General features: G+C 54.9%; 1 protein-coding gene across 3 annotated transcripts; it reads right to left on the bottom strand.

The window, feature by feature from the left end:
- Positions 1-450: 450 nt before the first annotated feature.
- On the bottom strand, positions 451-15,577 carry NR1D1 (nuclear receptor subfamily 1 group D member 1). Of its 3 annotated transcripts, none has more exons than XM_065910989.1 (9): positions 15,218-15,577; positions 7,588-7,790; positions 4,408-4,752; positions 4,039-4,127; positions 3,792-3,936; positions 2,793-3,436; positions 2,316-2,501; positions 1,611-1,821; positions 451-945 (listed from the first exon to the last, which is right to left on the bottom strand). In XM_065910989.1, exons 2-9 carry the CDS (start codon positions 7,616-7,618, stop codon positions 746-748), a joined length of 1,851 nt encoding a protein of 616 aa, XP_065767061.1. In that variant the 5' UTR covers positions 7,619-7,790; positions 15,218-15,577; the 3' UTR covers positions 451-745. The 3 variants fall into 3 exon arrangements, with proteins under 3 accessions (XP_065767061.1, XP_065767060.1, XP_065767059.1); XM_065910988.1 differs by lacking the exon at positions 15,218-15,577 and adding an exon at positions 13,634-13,920; XM_065910987.1 differs by lacking the exon at positions 15,218-15,577 and having other exon boundaries at positions 7,588-8,264.
- Between the last annotated feature and the right edge of the window lie 2,053 nt (positions 15,578-17,630).

Genomic DNA, 17,630 nt, shown 5'->3' with positions numbered 1-17,630 from the left:
TGTACGAGAAGCTGGTGCTGGGGTGGGGGGAGGGGGGCTGTGGCCAGAAACAGGGAAGGCGGTAGGTCCCTTCCCCGGGGAGGGGTTGGGGCCAGGAGGGGTGACCTGGGGGCTCCTACTCCTGCCCCACGCTGACAATCAGTATGTCTGTTATGTGCGATTTTTCACCCCGTTGTGTTTTGGGTCAGGATTTTAAAGAAAGATATTTTTATGGTAATTGTTGCTCGTCTATTTTACTATATATTTATGTAATAAATATATGATGAAAATAACCCCCTTGGGCACCACCCCCCCCTTAGACTTGCGTGCTGTTTCCCTGTATCCTCCCATCTGCTGGCAGAGTACCCACCCCCAAACTGACCAGATGGAGAGGTGTGCCCCCAGCCCTGGCCATACTCCCACCACCCCCTCCCCCTCCCCCCAGAACGAGCACACACCACAGAAGCCAGCTCAGCTGTGAACTATTGGATTTGAGACAGGAATAGAACAGATCGGGGGGCTAGAGAGAAAGAGCGGGGTGGGGGGGAGAGTGGTTTAAATAGGGGAGGCTGGGGCGGTGCAGTGATGGGGGAGGGAGGCAGGTATTTACAAGAAGGCTCGGGGGGGCCAGAGGCTCATCTTGGAATATTTTATAACAATATAAATAAGATTCTGGTTTGCTTTTCCTTTTCGTCTCGTAAAGGAGAGAGAAGTGCAGAGTTCGATTCTGTACAAGGGGGCAGCGGCGGAAGGCCGGCCGGGCGGGTCACTGGGCGTCCACCCGGAAGGACAGCAGCTTCTCGGAGTGCATGTTGTTCAGGGTCCGCAGGTCCGGCAGCTTGAGCAGCAGCTTGGTGAAGCGGGAAGTCTCCGAGGGCCGGTTCTTCAGCACCAGAGCCCGAAGAGCCCGCAGCAGCGTCTCCTGGAGCTGCTCCACCGAAGCGGAATTCTCCATTCCCGAGCGGTCTGTGGGGAAGACGACAGCAGTGAGGCAGACTCCCTGAGCACCTCCGACTCTGACGAGGAGGAGGAGGACGCGGAGGTCTGCGAGGACGCAGCGGTGGCCACGCAGCCTCTCCCTGAAGCCCCTCAGAGGGCCGATGGGGAAGGAGCGGGAGGGGGAACATAACGCCCTCCCCCAGACCCTGACCCGAGAGCAGGGGATGCCTGCAAACTGGGAGCCCAGGCTCAGCAGGGCCGGCCCCCCTCCCGCCCCACCAGGCCACTCTCCTCCCCTGAACAGGCCCGACAGGGCCCTGGCTCCCCCGCTGCTCCGTGCTCTGTGGTTCCCTCTGCCTGAGACGCCCTTCCCCCTCCTCTGCCTGGCAGTATATCTACTTGTCCTTTGAGGCCCCACTCGAGTGTCACCTCCTTCCCCAGCTCCCCAGGCAGAAATAGTTGTGTGTGCTCCCAAAGCCCTTGGTTCATGCTTCTACTGTGACACTTATCTCACTGTTTTATAATTAGTCGGGCATGAGTCTGTCTCCTGAGCTAGACTGTGTCTGAATCATGTCTGTATCCCCAGTGCCCGGTGCAGGGCCTGGCCTAGAGTAGGTACTCCATAAAAGGTGTGTTGAATTGAACTGCGTCCGCCTCCTCCCCGGTTAGGCTCAGGCGAGAGCCTGACCTACCTGCTGAGACGAGCACCACCGCGGTGAAGAGGCCCAGCTCCTCCTCGGTAAGCGCCAGGGAGTTGAGCTTCTCGCTGAAATCGAACATGGCGTTGAGCAGGTCCCCCATGCCCATGGCGCCGAGCTCCTGCAGGCTGTAGGTGGTGCGGCTCAGGAACATCACTGTCTGGTCCTTCACGTTGAACAGCGACGCAAAGCGCACCATCAGCACCTGAGGCGGGGACAGGCGTCCTGGGTGGGGCGGAGGACTTGCCCAATCGCCCCTGCCGCTGTCTGAAGGGGTTACCGGTGCTGCCTTGGATTTCTTAGCCAAGACTGCGCTAGTTGCTGAGTGGTCAGTGAGGCGGGGCGGGTGGAAGGATGGGGAACATCCCCCTGGCTTTGGAATCCAGCGGGCCTGAATCCGAGTCTCAGCCTTGTCACTCCCCGTGACCCTGGGCAAGGCCCTTCGCCAAAGTGAATCTGCTCATGCCTAGAACAGGGGGTGGGGGGCAGCGCTGTACTCTGAAGTGTTATTTTACGGTAACAGGATGTGATTAGACCCCATTTGAGATGACAGAAGTTCCGGCCATCCACAGGCAGGACTGGGTGGGATTCTGCCCCTTCCTAATCACTCAAGAGTTAGGTGGCCCCTGCCCACCCCAGACCCCCATTCTGCTGGATCCTTCCCAAGGTCGAGAGCAGGGAGCACAAACGGTCACTCACCTCAAAGGTGCCAGCCTTAAGCAGGGTGACCTGGTCGTGCTGAGAAAGATCACGGAAGCCGGGGATGTGCTTGGCAAATTCTACTACCTCCCGCACAGCGGGCGTGAAGCTCATGGAGAAGTCCTCCCAGATCTCCTGCACAGTTCGCCCGCTGCGTCCATGCGGGTACATGTTCATGGGACATGCCTGAAAAAGGGAAGGATTTGAGGAAGGGAGCATAAGCCAGGCTAGCTCAGATGGGCTTCCCTAGCGGGGCTGGGCCCCCGATTCTGCCTGGGTTAGCGTTGTGGCCTTGGAGGATGGGTCTTTCAGGTAAAGCAGCAATCAAGTGCCAGGTGGAGATCAGGGTTTCCCAGGCAGAGCGCCTCCTGCAGGACTGAACATCCTCTCTGCACTTAGCCTCCACGCACACCCAGGGACCCCGTGCTCAATCCATTCTCCCCAGCCCCCCGCCCACCTCACCCCCACTGCCCTCACCAGCAGAACGTTCTTGGAGTTGCCCTGCCGTGGACTGTTGACAGGGGCTTCGCCTTCTGGGGCTGGGTACACGTGGGTGGGGCACAGGCGGTGCCCATTGCTGTTGGGCTGGTGGCAGCTGTGGTGGGCAGCACCGGGGGGCCAGGGGGGAGGGTAGGAGGAGGAAGCCTGGCGTAAACTGTTCAGGGCCTCGTTGTGACGCTGGGCGGCCATGATGTTGTTGTCATTGGGGGCAGGCGGGCAGCCCTGACTCTCCCAGCGATGTGGGGTGGTGGCCGGACGGTTGCCCGAGGCATGGTTGGCATTGAAGTTGCCAGGTGAGCTGCCCAGCTTGTCATGGGCATAGGTGAAGATCTCGCGGTGGGCCCGGGCTACCTGGGATATCACATCCTCCACTGTGGGCTCAGGACTTGGGGATCGAGGGGGCGTCAGCTGCTGGGGGAACTGGGAGAAGCCCACCAGGGGTGAGGGGGCAGGGGCTGGGGGCGGTGAGGGGCCCACCGGGCCCGGGGTGGGGTGCTGGGTGGGTGGGTTCTCCAGCGGGCACTGGCTGCTCAGCTGGTTGTTGGCCAGGTTCATGGCACTCTGCATCTCGGCCAGCATCCGCTGCTTCTCCCGTTTGGGGATGCGCCCAAAACGCACAGCTGTGACAGGATGAGAGCAGTGTCAGGAAGTTCTCACGCACACTCACATGTTTCTCTTCCTTCCTCCTGAAAGGGCAAGCCCCCGAGGACTTGGGGTTCCATATCAAAACTAAAACCCGGAAGACCACACCCATGGAGGGGGTTTTCCAAGTAGGGCTTGTGGTAGGAGGGGACCAGAGGGACCAAATGGGAAAGAAGTGTGTGTTTACCCAAGCCCTGATGAAGTGTGGCCACCGCCTCTGCAAATGAGACGCACAGTCTTGGGACTTTTTAAGGGAGGGACTAATTCAGAAACCTCGAGTGGAAGAAAGGGGGAGGGCGTGGGGAAGCTGGCGGGGCCCTGGTGCTGCCCCACCGTCTCGAGACATGCCCACGGAGAGACACTTCTTGAAGCGGCATTGCTGGCAGCGGTTACGATTGATGCGGACGATGGAGCAGTTCTCATTTTTCAGACACCTTTTGTACTGGATGTTCTGCTGGATGCTCCGACGGAAAAAGCCCTGTGGAGCAGGGCAGCGAGTGAGCATCCCGGTCCAGGCCAGGCCTATGTGTCCTGTGGGAGAGGGTCACCTTCCCCTGCCCTCCCCTCCTCCCTGCCTCACCTTGCAACCCTCGCAGGCGTGCACGCCGTAATGGAAGCCCGAGGCCACGTCCCCACACACCTTACACAGCAGCACCATGCCATTCAGCTCTGCGGGAAGAGAGGGGAGGCAGGTAGACGGGGGCTTCTTAGTGGCCAGAGAACTGGAGGTGTTCTGGGCTGGAGACTGGGTGAGGGGGAAGAGCTAAGGAGGAACTTCAGTATCTAGGGGGCACTTGAATGACCAGATGGGGCCAACAGCAGCTGATGCAACTCTAGGAGAAATCCCTGAGGCCTGAGTAGGCCCTGGAATAACTGTCACATGACGATCAACTCCCCGCCTAGACCAGGACACCTTCCCTCCCCCCAAATCATCTAGAAACTGACTCACTGGTGATGTTGCTGGTGCTTTTGCTGGGAGACACTCGGTTACTGTCTTCCAGGGCCACCTGTAGACCCCCTGGGGGGCTCCCATTATAGAAGGAAGAGGACGACGATGACGACGAGGAAGATGAAGAAGAAGAAGGAGAACCATCATCACCCAAGCTGGGCTGAATGCTCCCAAAAGAGCGAGCTGGGTCCTGGGTGAGGGAGCCAGTGGGTGATGGCGGGAAGTAGGTGGGGCAACCTTGGGTCAGGGACTGGAAGCTGCCATTCGAGCTGTCACTGTAGAGGGATTCAGGGCTGGTGCGGTTTGGGGAAGAGCCACTGGAGCCAATGTAGGTGATGACGCCACCTGGCAGAATGCAAGGGGAAGGGGTGTCAACTGTTGGACACTCACAAGTTAACCATGTGGCGCCCCTACTCTTGGAGTCCCCAGAAGAGCCACAATAAGCAATTCCCCAGCATAAACCAGACATGGCCATCCAACCAATGGCAGGTACATTCTGCGTCTGCCTTCGTGTAAGGTACCTCCCTAGAGGCATGACCTCTGTGATGCTCTGTGGCTATCTCACATATGTACTGCTCCCCCCACCCCCGCCCTGGATGACTTCCTTTCGAGGATCAAACGCAGCTAATGACTTAATTGTCAGCAGCTGACCTGGGGATGGGAGAGCAGCTGAAAACCATTCATAATGCACAAGCTTCAAGAAAAACAACCCAGCTGCCGATTTTAATACCAAGACCATTCCAGGGATGAGACCATGGAGGGGCAGCTAGCCAACAGTGAGGAGAACAGAGGTCTTACAAGAATAAAACAATTACATTCTCTCAAAACTGAGAGACATCATCTCCAAAGGTACTGTTCCCCTGGCCTCCAAAATCAAGAGTCAGAGTAGACTCTATCTCTGAATCCAGGAAGGGCTTAACAGTATGAGCTCCAGGGGGTGGAAGTGAAGAACAAACTGTCCAGCCTAAAGCTTTGGAATTCCCCCTTCTAGATCTCTCCGCCTGGTGACAATGACCTTGGCTCTCTAACCATACAGGGACTTTGGCCCTCTAGTTATATTGTCAACCAGATGGCCGAATTCCCATTGCATTAGCAGAATAAAAAAGCGACCTGTCTGCCACACCTTTGCCAAGTACCTCGCTTGGCCTGCCATCGGTGGGGTGGGAGAAGGGAGGATCCCAGGATACGTGTGAGCCGACACCGGCCATGCCGCCCTGTCTACAGAGGCATGTCTTGCTCACCCACTGACACACACTCAGCTGGGCAGGGCCACCCTAAAATAGCTCAAGGTTGGTCAGGGTGAACCCAGTTCCCTGTGAGACAGTTGCACAACAGACCAGCTCCTACAGTTTCAGGGTTGAGGTGGGGGGTGGGGTATCTAGTTGGTGGTAAATGAACCTGACCTAGTTCAGCCACCCCCAAAAGGAAGTAAGACTTTCATCCAAAGAGACTTCCAACCTGGAAGTGAGGGGCACATTCAAAAGAGTCTGGTTTTAGATCTGGATCTACCACCACCAACTTGATTTGTGATCTAGAGGAAATCAACTCCCTTCTCAGAGCTCCAGTTTTACTTTCAGTGGGGAAGAAAAAAGAAAAGAAAGATGAAAAGAGACTTTATATCCTTTCAGCTATGTTTCTGAGATCTAGTTGTTTTGGTGGTGGTGGTTTATTCCCTAAGTCGCATCCGACTCTTACGACCCCAAGGACTGAAGCCCGCCAGGCTCCTCTCTCCATGGGACTTCCCAGGCAAGAATACTGGAGTAGTTGCCATTTCCTTCTCCAGGGTATCTTCACCACCCAGGGATTGAACCCTGGTCTCCTGCATTGCAGGCAGATTTTTTACCGACTGGGGAAGTCCTTAGGAGGCAAGCTCCTTCTTGTTTGGTGGGGGAAGGGGTAAAAGTGTTGGCAGGACTAAGAAAAGAGATGCTGGGGAACAGAAGGAATTTGTATTGTGGAGAAGCTGACTCTAAAGGCGGTACGGTGAAGTAGGTGCAAAGACAATAAATTGAAAAGGAGTGAGGAGAAAGCTAGATGTGAGGTCTCTTTGAGGAGTGTAAACATGAGGCCACGAGAGGTCAGGGATGACTCCGTCTTACTCTGCATCGGTTATGGCGGGAGGGGGGGCCCCCCCCCTCCGACAAGCGGACAGGAAAGGGAGGCAGGCGGGGGCGGTGAGTCAGCCGAGCTTCACCCAGATCTCGGCGGGGCGGGGCGGGAGCCGGGCCTTCAGCCGGCCTCACGTCCCAGCTCCACGTGTGACTCTTGCACGTGGCTCCCCAACGAGGAACCCCAGTACCCGAGGCTCCGCCCTCTCCACTTCCGTCAATCGGGAGCAGTAGCCTCGCCCCCGTCCCGCCCCTCCTCGGAGTCCCGGGTCGGGGTCTTGGGCTGAGCTCCTAACACCAGCTGGGTCGGGACTACAAGGGGAGGAGAAAAGGGATCACGCGTTGCCGGGGCAACCGGGGGGCGGAGCTCATTATGTAACGGGGCCGGGAGGCAACCACCAATGGGGTGGCGGCCACGGCTTCTGCTGAATGAAAACAAACGCAGCACGTGGGCCCGACTCTGCAGCCATGTGAGCGCTCCGGGCTGCCTGGGCGCTCTGGGTGTCCTCCCTGGGGCAGAGCACCACTCTTGGGGCTCCTCAAGTGCCACTCCCTACTGTCACTGAGGGTTCCCCAGTGAGATCCGACCCATTTCCCCAGTCCCTCCTGCCTGGAACCCGGGTCGCCCCTCTGCTTCTCAAGTTCCTGCGGACTCTGGGGGAAGAGGGAGGTTGGAAGGAGGGGGTCCTCCTTCCGAAAAGTCCAGGCATGCCACAGCTGCAGCGGGAGGATAGATGGGGGCGTTTCAGGGCACTGCTCCAAAACTCCCAGTTTCTCTAAACTGCTCATCTCACCAAACGTACCCACTCTCTCCATTCCCTCCTTCCCCGCGATCTGAGTCCTTCTAGCTAAAGGGAGCTTTGGGAGTCTGAAGGGTGACGGTGGGGCGCCCCTGGGCGCATTCCCAGGCCGAACAACCCGCTGTGGAAATCCCAGCCCCATGTCAATCACACTAGCAAATCCCCTGACCAAGGGAGTCCCCAGTCCCTTTCAAAGTTCCTCTTGTTCTAAGACGTAGAGGAGAGGAGACAGTGACAGAGAAAGAATGATGGTAGCAAAGGAATCTTAGTACCTGTGTTGTTGTTAGAGTCCAGGGTCGTCATGTCTTCAGTGGCTGACAGCGGTCATTCAAACTGGACCTTGACACAACTGGAGGTTACAGTTGCAGCTGTCGCCCCCTGGGCACTGGCCGAGGGCGGGGAGTGGACCCCCGCGGCTCACGATCAAGATCCGAGGCACTCTGCAGCAACGTCTTGGCGGGGCCGGACTGCAGCCCTGCAGAAGGGTAGGACGCTGAGGCACCGAGGTCTGCTTTGCATGGGAAGAGCAGAGAGAGTGTGGGGGAAGGGGGCGGAGGGAATCAGCCTGCAGTACTTCTGGCTAGAAGGTAGCAAGGAGGGTCGGGTCTCTGCAGTGCACGGGGTGCCACTGCCTGACGACTCCGCAGCGCTGCAGGGTATCGAATCTGGAGCTCCTTGTGCAAAAGTCCCACAGGGAGAGAGGCTGCAGTCAGGAAGTAAGTAGGTGATGGGGAGAAACAGGGCACCCAGGCGCAAAGAAGCGAGACGTGTGCCCTGCTACGTTCCCTCGGCAGCAATATTTCACTCTGCCAATCTCAGCCGCCTTTTGCCCCAGCCTTTTTCCCTGGGACAGAGGGCTCTGCGCAGGCGCCAGCAACCCAGGGTTCCCGGGCCGCACGCGGCACTGGAGCAGGTACCATGTGATCCCAGGGAGCGCCTCGTGCCCCAGTGACACACTTTTCCAGCAGCAGGCACGTTGAGCTCGGTGCGCCTGCGTAAAGCCGAGGCTGTCGGGATATGTAGTCCGTTGGCAAAGTGGGCGGACTGCGTTTATTTCCCCATTTCTGCCTTGCACAAGCTCTTGCTGGAAACCGGGGAGGAGCTGCGAGCCTTGTGGGGTGGAGTGCGTTGAAGAGTCAGTGTGGCGTGTTTGGAAAGCTTGTATGGCAGAGGCATGTGAATTCCTGGGGAGGGACTGACAAGCTTGGCGGCTCGCTGGGAGATCAAAGCTAACAGCCCCTTTCTGCAAATCTTGCAAACGTGAGGGCTTCACGTGATTGTGAGACTGACCCTGCCTTGAGGTTAGTGATGACACGAGAGAGATGATAGAGGAGGGAGATAGCCCAACCGTCAGGAGCTTAAGCTCCTGCAGAGCCGAGTCCTGAGAGGGAAAGGAAATGTGACCCCTTTTGCGTTCTACTCCCCTTTGGAAAGGAGTTGCCATGGGGGGCGAGGGGGTTGAGGATGTCCCTGGGGACTCCCTGTTTGCTTATATGACACCACCCCACCCACTCAAGGTGACTTTGGGGTGAGTCATTTCCCTTTGTCTAGGAAATAAAAAGGACAAGGGAAGGAAACTGTGGTGAAAGTGTTTTGAGTTCCTAAAATAAAAGGACCAGAGGTAAGGCAGGACTTGGGGGCAGAGTGACACCCCCCAGCTCCACCCCCAGTGCTTCAGGGTAGTATGGGTTTCACATGGGAACACAGACATCATCTTAACCCCCTATCCTTTACTGCTGAGAATGAGGCTTAGAAGGAATGACTGGTCCAAGGTCAGACATCCATTGCTAGTTTCATTTGCCTACCATCAGGCAGTGAGCTGACATGAAAGTGAAACATTGAACAGGGGTTAAAAACAGCCAGCATCTCCCTTCAGAGGAGCAACTCTACCCCACTGGTGAAAATGGGTCTCCAGTGGAGGTCTATCATGTTTTTTTGGTTTTGGGGTTTTTTTGGCCTTACCATGCAGCTTGTGGGATCCCTGACCAGGGATTGAACCCGGATCCCTGGCAGTGAGAGCTCAGAGTCCTAACCACTGGACTGCCAGGGAATTCCCCAAGTCTATCCTGTTTGAGGACTTGGGTGTGGGGAGAGCTGAGAGCTTCTTCTTGAAGCGGCCCAGTGAACCCGCGCCACCTGCTGCTTCCTGCTAATCCCTCCTCAGTCCCACTGCTCCTAGGGAGGGTTTTGTTTGTTTGTTTTTTGCACACAGGAAGCCCTTCCCCACTTGTTCACAGACCACTCCTGGGACAGCATTGATGGATGCCTGGACACAGCCATCAAAGAGGTAGAGAAAAGGAGGCGTGTGGACCCCGGGGAAGGAGTAAGCTGGGTGGTGAGGAAGTGAGTAAGCAGAGAGGACTGTGATGGTGACTGAAGGGGAGGCAGCTGGGCAGCTGGCCTGACCACTCGCTGACCCTCTGCCTCCCTGGGGAAGACAGATGGACTCCCTACAACAGCCTGAGATTTAGCTGTGTTCCCTTGCCCCCGAGAACAGTGAGAGAGAGAAGGCAGTGGGCTCTTCCCTGGGCTGCCCGAGCCCCTTGGCCCAGAGCTGGGAAACTTTAGCAGAGCGTGGGAGGGCCTGGGAGGGGCTAGGACAAACAAGGAAAGAGGCTTTTCAGGAAAACTTGGTTCTGAACTTGGCCTCCACCCCCTCTCTCTCCTCCCTCAGGGCTCTGGAGGGAAAGTTGGGGGGTGAGCTGCCTCGTGGGGCACTGCATGCTCTGTGTGCCCTTCCTGAGTTTCCATCAGAGCCAGGACCCAAGTCCAGGAACCTGCCACCGCTGGATTCAAAATCAGGGACCTTGGCATGACCTCTAGCTCCCCACCAGCCTCAGCACTCCCATAGGCACCCTCCGTTTAGTTGCCCTGTTTAGCACCTACGTGGTGACCCTGCCCACCCCTTGTTCTGCTTGCTGGGGTTTATTCCCATGGGGGGAGGACCAGGGGTCAAGACTCCCTCCCTTAGTTTACAGCCAGTGAGAGGGAGGAGGAGGCAGAGACAGCATGAGCTGAAATGCAGTCAGGCTAACTCTTGGCAAGAAGCTGGGTTGTTTTGCAGTCTGTGTGAGGTATGAAAGCGGAGGCTGGGAGGGAGGAGGCAAAGAAGGGGGGTTCCTTCTGGGTCCTCCTTCCTCTGAACTTCTTACAGGGCCCCTCCTTTTCTCCCTGACAAGTAACTTTGGGATCTTCCTTCTAAAACTGGAGAGAAGGATGCAGAATATTGAAGAGGCAGGATTCTCCCTTTGTTCCAGAAGCTTCTATCTATCCACCCTGCTCCTCTCTCTGTCAACAGCTGCTGGGAGAAGGACAGAGACTATGGGACTCAGAGCCACCAAAGAGAGGGAGAAAAGGCTGGGTTGTCTGGCCTTTGGGGACCTGTAATAGAATCTAGCTTTGGCCTCTCTTTCACTTCAGCCTTGACCTAAGACAACAGGTGTATATCAACATGGCCTCCCACCCCCTCCTGCCAGCTGGACATTCCAGTTCTCTTCCACACACACACAGACACACACATACATGTGTGCACTCATGCACCATATCTCCCATAGCCAAATTCAGCCCAAGAATTTGGACCCTTAATAAATAGTGCTCAGATAGAATCCAAGACCTGGCACAGCAAAGCACATCTGGCTCCATATTGCCCACACTTCTGCACAGATTCCTCAGACTGAGATTCCAGACTGACCTCACCATTTAGGGAAAGGGTGGGATCCCCTGTGTGTGTGTGTCTGTTTCCAACTATGTCTTAAATTCTCTTGGATTTCTTTGATTTGGGGAAGACAGCAGAGATAGGGTAGAGGAAAGGAAAAGAGTGAGAGCTCTAAGCTCTGGCCCGAGTGTGTGTGTATGTGATCGTAGAGACTGCATGTCTGAGTGTATAAGCGTGAATGGCAGGAGTTGTGTATGGATGTGTGTGTTTGATCCAAGACCTTTTCTCCTCATCAGTAGGACACTGGGTAACAGGACAACACCCTGTACAAATCCTGGGTGGCCTAAATCTTGGGCCTGCCTCTTGACTGAATGAATGACTGATTGACTGAGGAGGGTGGGTCCTTGCTGGAAACCAGGTCAGGCTTCAGTGGATGTCTTCCTCCCCCGCCCCCTTCTCACCGAGAGAACCACTGCCCCTGGGAAATAACCTGCCTGCCCAAGACAGAAACCCTGGGAATGCCCCACACCCAGGCAGCAAGCCCTGCACTGGGAGAGACTCATTCCCAGCCTTCCTAGGTCTTTCTCCTGTTCTCTGAAAGGCCAGCCAGCTTTCCCTAACCCACCCAGAGCTTTGATGTCTTGTGGAGAATTTCACAAGAATGAAGTAGGAGGGTTAAAGTCTGAGTTAATTTGTTCTTTGAGGGAGATGGAAAAAGGGAGGGTGAGGGATGATCCAAAGCTGGGTTCATGGATGTGTTTTGCCTCAGATTCTATCTTTACCTCAGTACTCCTTTTTCCAAGGAAAGGGAATAATAAATAGGTACTGAGTACCAACTGTAGGCTTCCCCAGTAGCACTAGTAGTAAAGAACCCACCTGCCAATGCAGAAGACATGGGTTCAATCCCTGGGTCGGGAAGATCCCCTGAAGGAGGGCATGGCAACCCACTCCAATATTCTTGCCTGGAGAATCCCATGGACAGAGGAGCCTGGTGGGCTACAGTTCATGGAGTTGCAAAGAGTCAGACACAACTGAAGTGACTTAGTATGCACACCAACTATATGCCAGGCACTGGGCTAAGTGCATTACACACATTATTTCATTGAATATTCACAACTACCCTATGCTGTAGGTCTCATTCTGAGTTTAGAGATGGGGAGTTTGAGACCTAGAGACACTTATTCATTTGCCCAGGATGCTTCAGAGACTAGGCGATTTGCCTTGAAGCTGTATTTGAAGTGTGCAAAACTGAGATGTCACATTAAATAATGGTGGGAAAAAATAATAGTGGAGTTAATGGAGGTTTTGGAGGTGCTAAAACACCCCCAGCTGTCTCTTGGAACTACCTAGACACAATGAAAATGGGGATGTTGGAAATTCAAACCCTGAGCCTGTGGATCAAACTCTTTCCGCTAGCAAGATTGCCCTTCCTGGGGAGAAGGATTACACCGAGTGGAATGAGCTGCAAGCTCATCCTGGTGCTACAAGTGAGCTGTGTCACCACGAAGGGGAAGCCTGAAGCACCCCCTGCTCCTGATCCCACAAGCACCTTAGCCGTCCAACCACTTTTCTTCTTCCCTTAAACTCCCTTCCTCCCTCCTCCAGCCCCCTCTTCTGGTGAGGTAGAAGGGGGCCAGAAGAAGGTGCAAACAAACATACAATAAGATGAACTGACTCCCATGTGCTACAGCTAAAGATCAACTAAGATATGGTGCAGCCAAATAAATAAAAGAGTTCCATGTTATCTGCTACAAAAGTGATAACTGAAGCAGGCATTGAGTTTTTTTAGCTGATGATGAGGGGAGAGGGACACTGACATGTAGGTCTGGGCCCCTTAAAGGGCCATGGCACTTCCTTCCAAACTGTTACTCACTCAGTCGTGACCGACTCTTTGGGACCCCATGGACTGTAGCCTGCCAGCCTCGTCTGTCCATGGGATTCTACAGGCAAGAATACTGGAGTGGAAAAAAAAAAAAAAGAATACTGGAGTGGGTTGCCATGCCCTTTTCCAGGGGATCTTCCTGACTCATGGATTGAACCTGGGTCTCCTGCATTGCAGGCAGATTCTTTACCATCTGAGCCACCAAGGAAACCCACTTCCTTCTAAGGGGTATATCAAGAATGGATTGGTTAGGGGGGAAATGGGAATCCCCTGGTGGTCCAGTGGTTAGGACTAGGCTCTTTCACTGCTGGGTCCCAGCCAGGTGGTATGCGCCCCCCACCCCGCCTCCAAAAAGGATTTTTTTGGTTGCATGACCTCCATCTTGCTGGAAGGCACCCTCGGCAGGGGCTACATGAATGAAGACTGCATGGATGCCCCCCTCCCTTAGGAGCCTTGTACACATAGACCCTTTTGTGGTAACCATATCTACATGTAGGAACCATATCTACATGGTTCCTAGCTCTTGGTAGGAACCAATCAATATGGATCTATTGCCAGAAATGACTTGCTACATATTTGGTTACCTTTATAATTCACTGAGTTGATTGACTTTTCCAGTGAAACAATGTTCTCTTTCCTTGCTAACACTTCAAATATAAGCTTCAGTTAAAAAAAAAAAAAAAAAAGAATGGATTGGTTAAAGGAGCATGGGAGGCCACCAAGGACAGACAGAAGTTGTATAAAATGCCATAAGGAAACAAGAACTTGCTCCCCCATTTACCTGCTTGAGAGACGAGTACTTCTAAAAACAGTCCTCTGAAAGCCACTCACCATCCTGGGTCAATGCTTCTTCAGCAGATGATTTGGGGAACTCAAAGGAGGATTCCCCTCTCTGAACCCAGGATCCCACCAAAACCACAGGATCAAGGAGGTGACATGGACCGCCTTTGGCAGTAGAGAACTAAGCCCCCGAATGCCCTCCTTCTGGCATGGAGTTCCCCCTGCCAGGCTGAAGGGCGGCGGCACCCAGCACAGGCTATGCCAAGGCCATCCTGTCCGACCTTTGTATGCTCTGCTGGAGCCCAGGGGTGGTGTCATCTTCCAGGTTCCTGCACCTGCCCATTGGCTGTCCTTGAGCCTCTGGAGGACGGACACGCAGGGGAATGTGCAGGGGGAGTGGTGGGGGTGGGGATGCCTGTGCGCCTGCCCCCATTTCCAACATTTACCCCGAGCTCTGTCTCAAACCTCCGTGTCCAGCATCTTTCCTCATTCCTTGGGTCTCTGCAGATCTCCTCAGAGCTGCCTGGGGGAGGCCAGAGACTCATGACAGTCCTCGTGAGCAGGATGGACCTTGGAGGTGCTGCAGCCTGGGCAGGAATTAGGGGCCGTGTGTAGCTTCTGGGAGGCTTACATAAACACTGGCTGGGATGGGGAGGGAAAGAGGGATGCAATGGGCAGCCCAGGGAAAAAAAGCAACCCCGGACAGCCAGCTCAATCTGAGTGGAAAGAAGGAACAAGGCTGGTTTTCCCTCCTCCCATCTCTCTCCCCTGGTTTGCAGCTGTTAGTTGGTCTGGAAAGACTGCATTATCTTGGGGGAGGGGGCTGGCGAAGGAGAGGGGGAGGATGCGACTTCACAAATTTGGGATCCCTCCCCTTTTTCTAAATCGGGGGTGGGGGTGGGAAGAAGCAATTTGCCAAAGAGATTTTTCAATGCCACAGGAAGGAGCTTTGGCTCATTAGAATGCGCAGTTTGCACCCTGAAAAAAAAAATCTGTGCTGGTTGCAAAAATGCAGACGTGTGTAGGGGCCCAGCAGAGAATTAAAAAAAAAAAAAAAGCGCTAGCTCTGCAATGCAGGATCTGCGAAGTTTTGATGCGGTGAGGAAATGTGGGTCGTGCTCAGTTCGTTTGCTTGTTCCTGCTAACCTACTGTCCGCCTGACTCCAGCATCATCTCACATCCCAGCAAGAGGCACTGCAGTTCAGAAATAGGGTCACGGGCGGGGGCCAGAGCCCAGGGCTGGGAGCAGGGGTCTGGGGTTAGAGTGCTGAGACAGGACACTATGGGGCTGGGAGGACTGGGCAGAAGGAAGGCCGGAGGGATGGAGGGATGGATGGAGGAACTTGTCTCTGGAATCGCAAGGAAGAGTTCTCCAGCTGGAGGGGGTTAGTGTTCCTCCAGATCTCACCCCCACCCCCATCCCATCCCTCAGCTCCTCCCGATCCCCAGTTGGCAGAGGGATTTTCCCTTTCCTGTCTGCTCACCCTGCAGATAGATCACTGCTGCAGAAAGAATCCTTGCTTCCAATCCCCAGCCCCACAAATTCCCGACCTCTCCTGGTTCTAATCCTAGACAGGGCACTCACCGTATCTCTGGATGGCATCCTCCTTCCTAGAAATAGGGGACCCTGCAGCCTGACAGGGGGAGCCCAGACTGCAGGGAAACCAAGTCTTGGCTCTGGGCGTCCATTAGCACATCAGTTGGAGGGCTGAAGCTGGCATTCTGTGTTCTTGTCTTGGGGAGGCTTTTTGTTCGTTTGGGGCCTAGGGCTGTAGGTTGTGTAAATGCCAAGGGGCTGCCTTGGAGGAGAACCTGCCCCAGGGGAAACCAAATTCCTTTCCTGGGTGTTTTCTCCCCTGGTGGCTCGCGAGAGGCAGAAAGAGACGCAAGCAGGGTAAAGAGCCAGGAGACGGGGACGGGAGTCCTTTCACTTCGTCCCCATCTTTCCTCCTGCTTCTCCGGTCGGTGGAGGACCGGGCCGAGGCTCACGCGGGCTGCCGGGGTCACATGGCCCGGGCATGTGCAGCCTGCTCCATTTCTACCACAACAACTCGCTCATAAACAGCCCGGCTGCCGTGGCGGTGGCGGCGCAGACATGTGCGAGCGAGGGGGTGGGGCACGTGGCCCTGCCCGAGCCAAGGGAAGGCGCTCGCTCAGAACGGCCTCTCCCCTCCCCGCGCTGGCGCTGCCTCGCCACAGGAAATTCCTAGTGCTCCGCTGCCGCTGCAAAACATGTTTTTGGGAAATGACTTTCAATAAGGATGAAGTCGATGAACTATTTAAATAGAGAGAAAACGGATAATCAGTCGGAAGACCCACTTCTGCCCGCCCTTGCCCTCTCTCTGCGATCCCTGTATGCCCTTGGGGTGGAGGGCTGAGCAGAAGTCACGTGTTCCTAATTCTCACCTGTTCCTTCCTACTAAACCGTATGAAATTAGAACCAACCAGATCCCCGTGGTGAGTGAGCACTGGGATGAGGGGCTGTGTTTGCCTAAGTCAGGGATGCTCAGGATCCACTGGTGGTCCCAGGGTTAGTGGTGGGGTCAGCATCACCTGGGCACCTGTTAGAAGAAATGCAGGTTCTCATGTCCCATCCATCCCAGGCCCACTGAATCAGAAACTCTGGTGGTGGAGCCCAGGAATCTGAGTTTCACCCAGCCCTAGGAGGCGAGTCTGACGCTGGAGAACCATGGCTCTGGGCCTCTGTTCTCTAGCAAACAGTCCTGTAGGAGAGTCTATCCCAGGATCTGGGGAAGGTCTTCCTTCTCACTTTGTGCTTCTTTATCTTAAAGTTTAGCCAGACAGCGTAACTTGATTCAGTTTGACTCAGTGTGAAAAGCATTTATTGAGTGCCTACTGTGTGCAAGGAATCTGGAAACGAGAGCAAATGAGTAGTAAGAGGATAAGTAGCTGAGACATGATAGGGTAAGATTTGGGGGGAAGAATGAGGGAAAGAGAAGGCCAAGACTGTGACTATCCTTTCTCCATCTTCCCTACCTTTCTTCCTGGGGCTCCTATAGAACAATCGATGATTGTGGTTTAAACTGTTTTGAGTCTAGAGGTAGAAACTGGTCCCTTGTCTATTTTTACTGGCCTTGGGGACCCCAGACTTGTTACAGCCATAGGTCCTTTGACTCCCCATGCAAAACCAAGAGTATGAGCACCATCAGTTCAGTTGCTCAGTCGTGTCTGACTCTTTGGGACCCCAGGGACAGCGCCAAGGAGGCACACAAAGACACACATTCCTTGGGGCTGGGTGGGGGTGGGGTGGCAGGGGTAGGGAGAGCCAAGAAAAGGAATGAGGTCCCAAAGGGTTGGAAGTACCCTCAGGCAAAATGAGTTTAACAGATAAAAAGCAGGAAGAGCCTTTCAATGGGGGAGGGTGGAGACAACCATGGCCTACTCTAGCTTCCTGAGACCCAAAAACTGTGACCAGAGGAAGCAGCAGGTCTCTGAGGCAAGTCACAAAGGCTTCTGAGAATGAAACCTGAGCCTTGAAAGCAAGGTGACTGGAGAATGGGGGATGGACACAAGAAGGGTTCCCTTACACAGGCAAGCAGAGAAAGAATGGAGCATGGGAGGGAAAGCCAGGGATGGGGCCTTGCTCAGCCTCTCCTCTCTTCCCTTCCCTCCTCCCTCACATGTGGCCTCTCAGGAGCAGAGCTCCCATCACCTGTCTCAGAACTGACCAGCTGACTTATGGCCTCTTCATGCTTCATTTTTTGAGGAATATGCTTTCCTCTGATTCTCACAGAGCCCTTTCTCTTACTTTTCTGCAAGGTTTCCTCTCTGTGTCTGAAAGGCACTGGGCTCAAGGAGCAGACAGCCCTGCAGGCTCCGCTGCAATGACCTACATCGGCTATCCCCTAGGCCCTGGGTGTGGGGGGTGCTGAGGTTTCAAGACAGGAACTTGGGAATCTAGCACAGATCTGCAGATGATGACTTCAGGGAGACAGGCTGCAAAATCTGCACTGGTAGACTGTGAGGCAGGGTTGAGT

Source organism: Muntiacus reevesi, chromosome 18 (genome assembly GCF_963930625.1).
Source record: "Muntiacus reevesi chromosome 18, mMunRee1.1, whole genome shotgun sequence".
NCBI lineage: Eukaryota > Metazoa > Chordata > Mammalia > Artiodactyla > Cervidae > Muntiacus > Muntiacus reevesi.
This window is presented reverse-complemented; position numbering and strand designations above follow the sequence as displayed.

What these genes read in the sequence shown, in the direction of transcription:
- NR1D1 (XM_065910989.1), bottom strand. Translation starts at nt 7,618, where the DNA reads ATGACGACCCTGGACTCTAACAACAACACAG. An exon ending in CGTGGGCATGTCTCGAGACG is followed by an intron (nt 3,437 to 3,791) that starts GTGGGGCAGCAC and finishes ATCCTGTCACAG; the next exon opens with CTGTGCGTTTTGGGCGCATC. An exon ending in GGTGGTGCTCGTCTCAGCAG is followed by an intron (nt 946 to 1,610) that starts GTAGGTCAGGCT and finishes TCTTCCCCACAG; the next exon opens with ACCGCTCGGGAATGGAGAAT.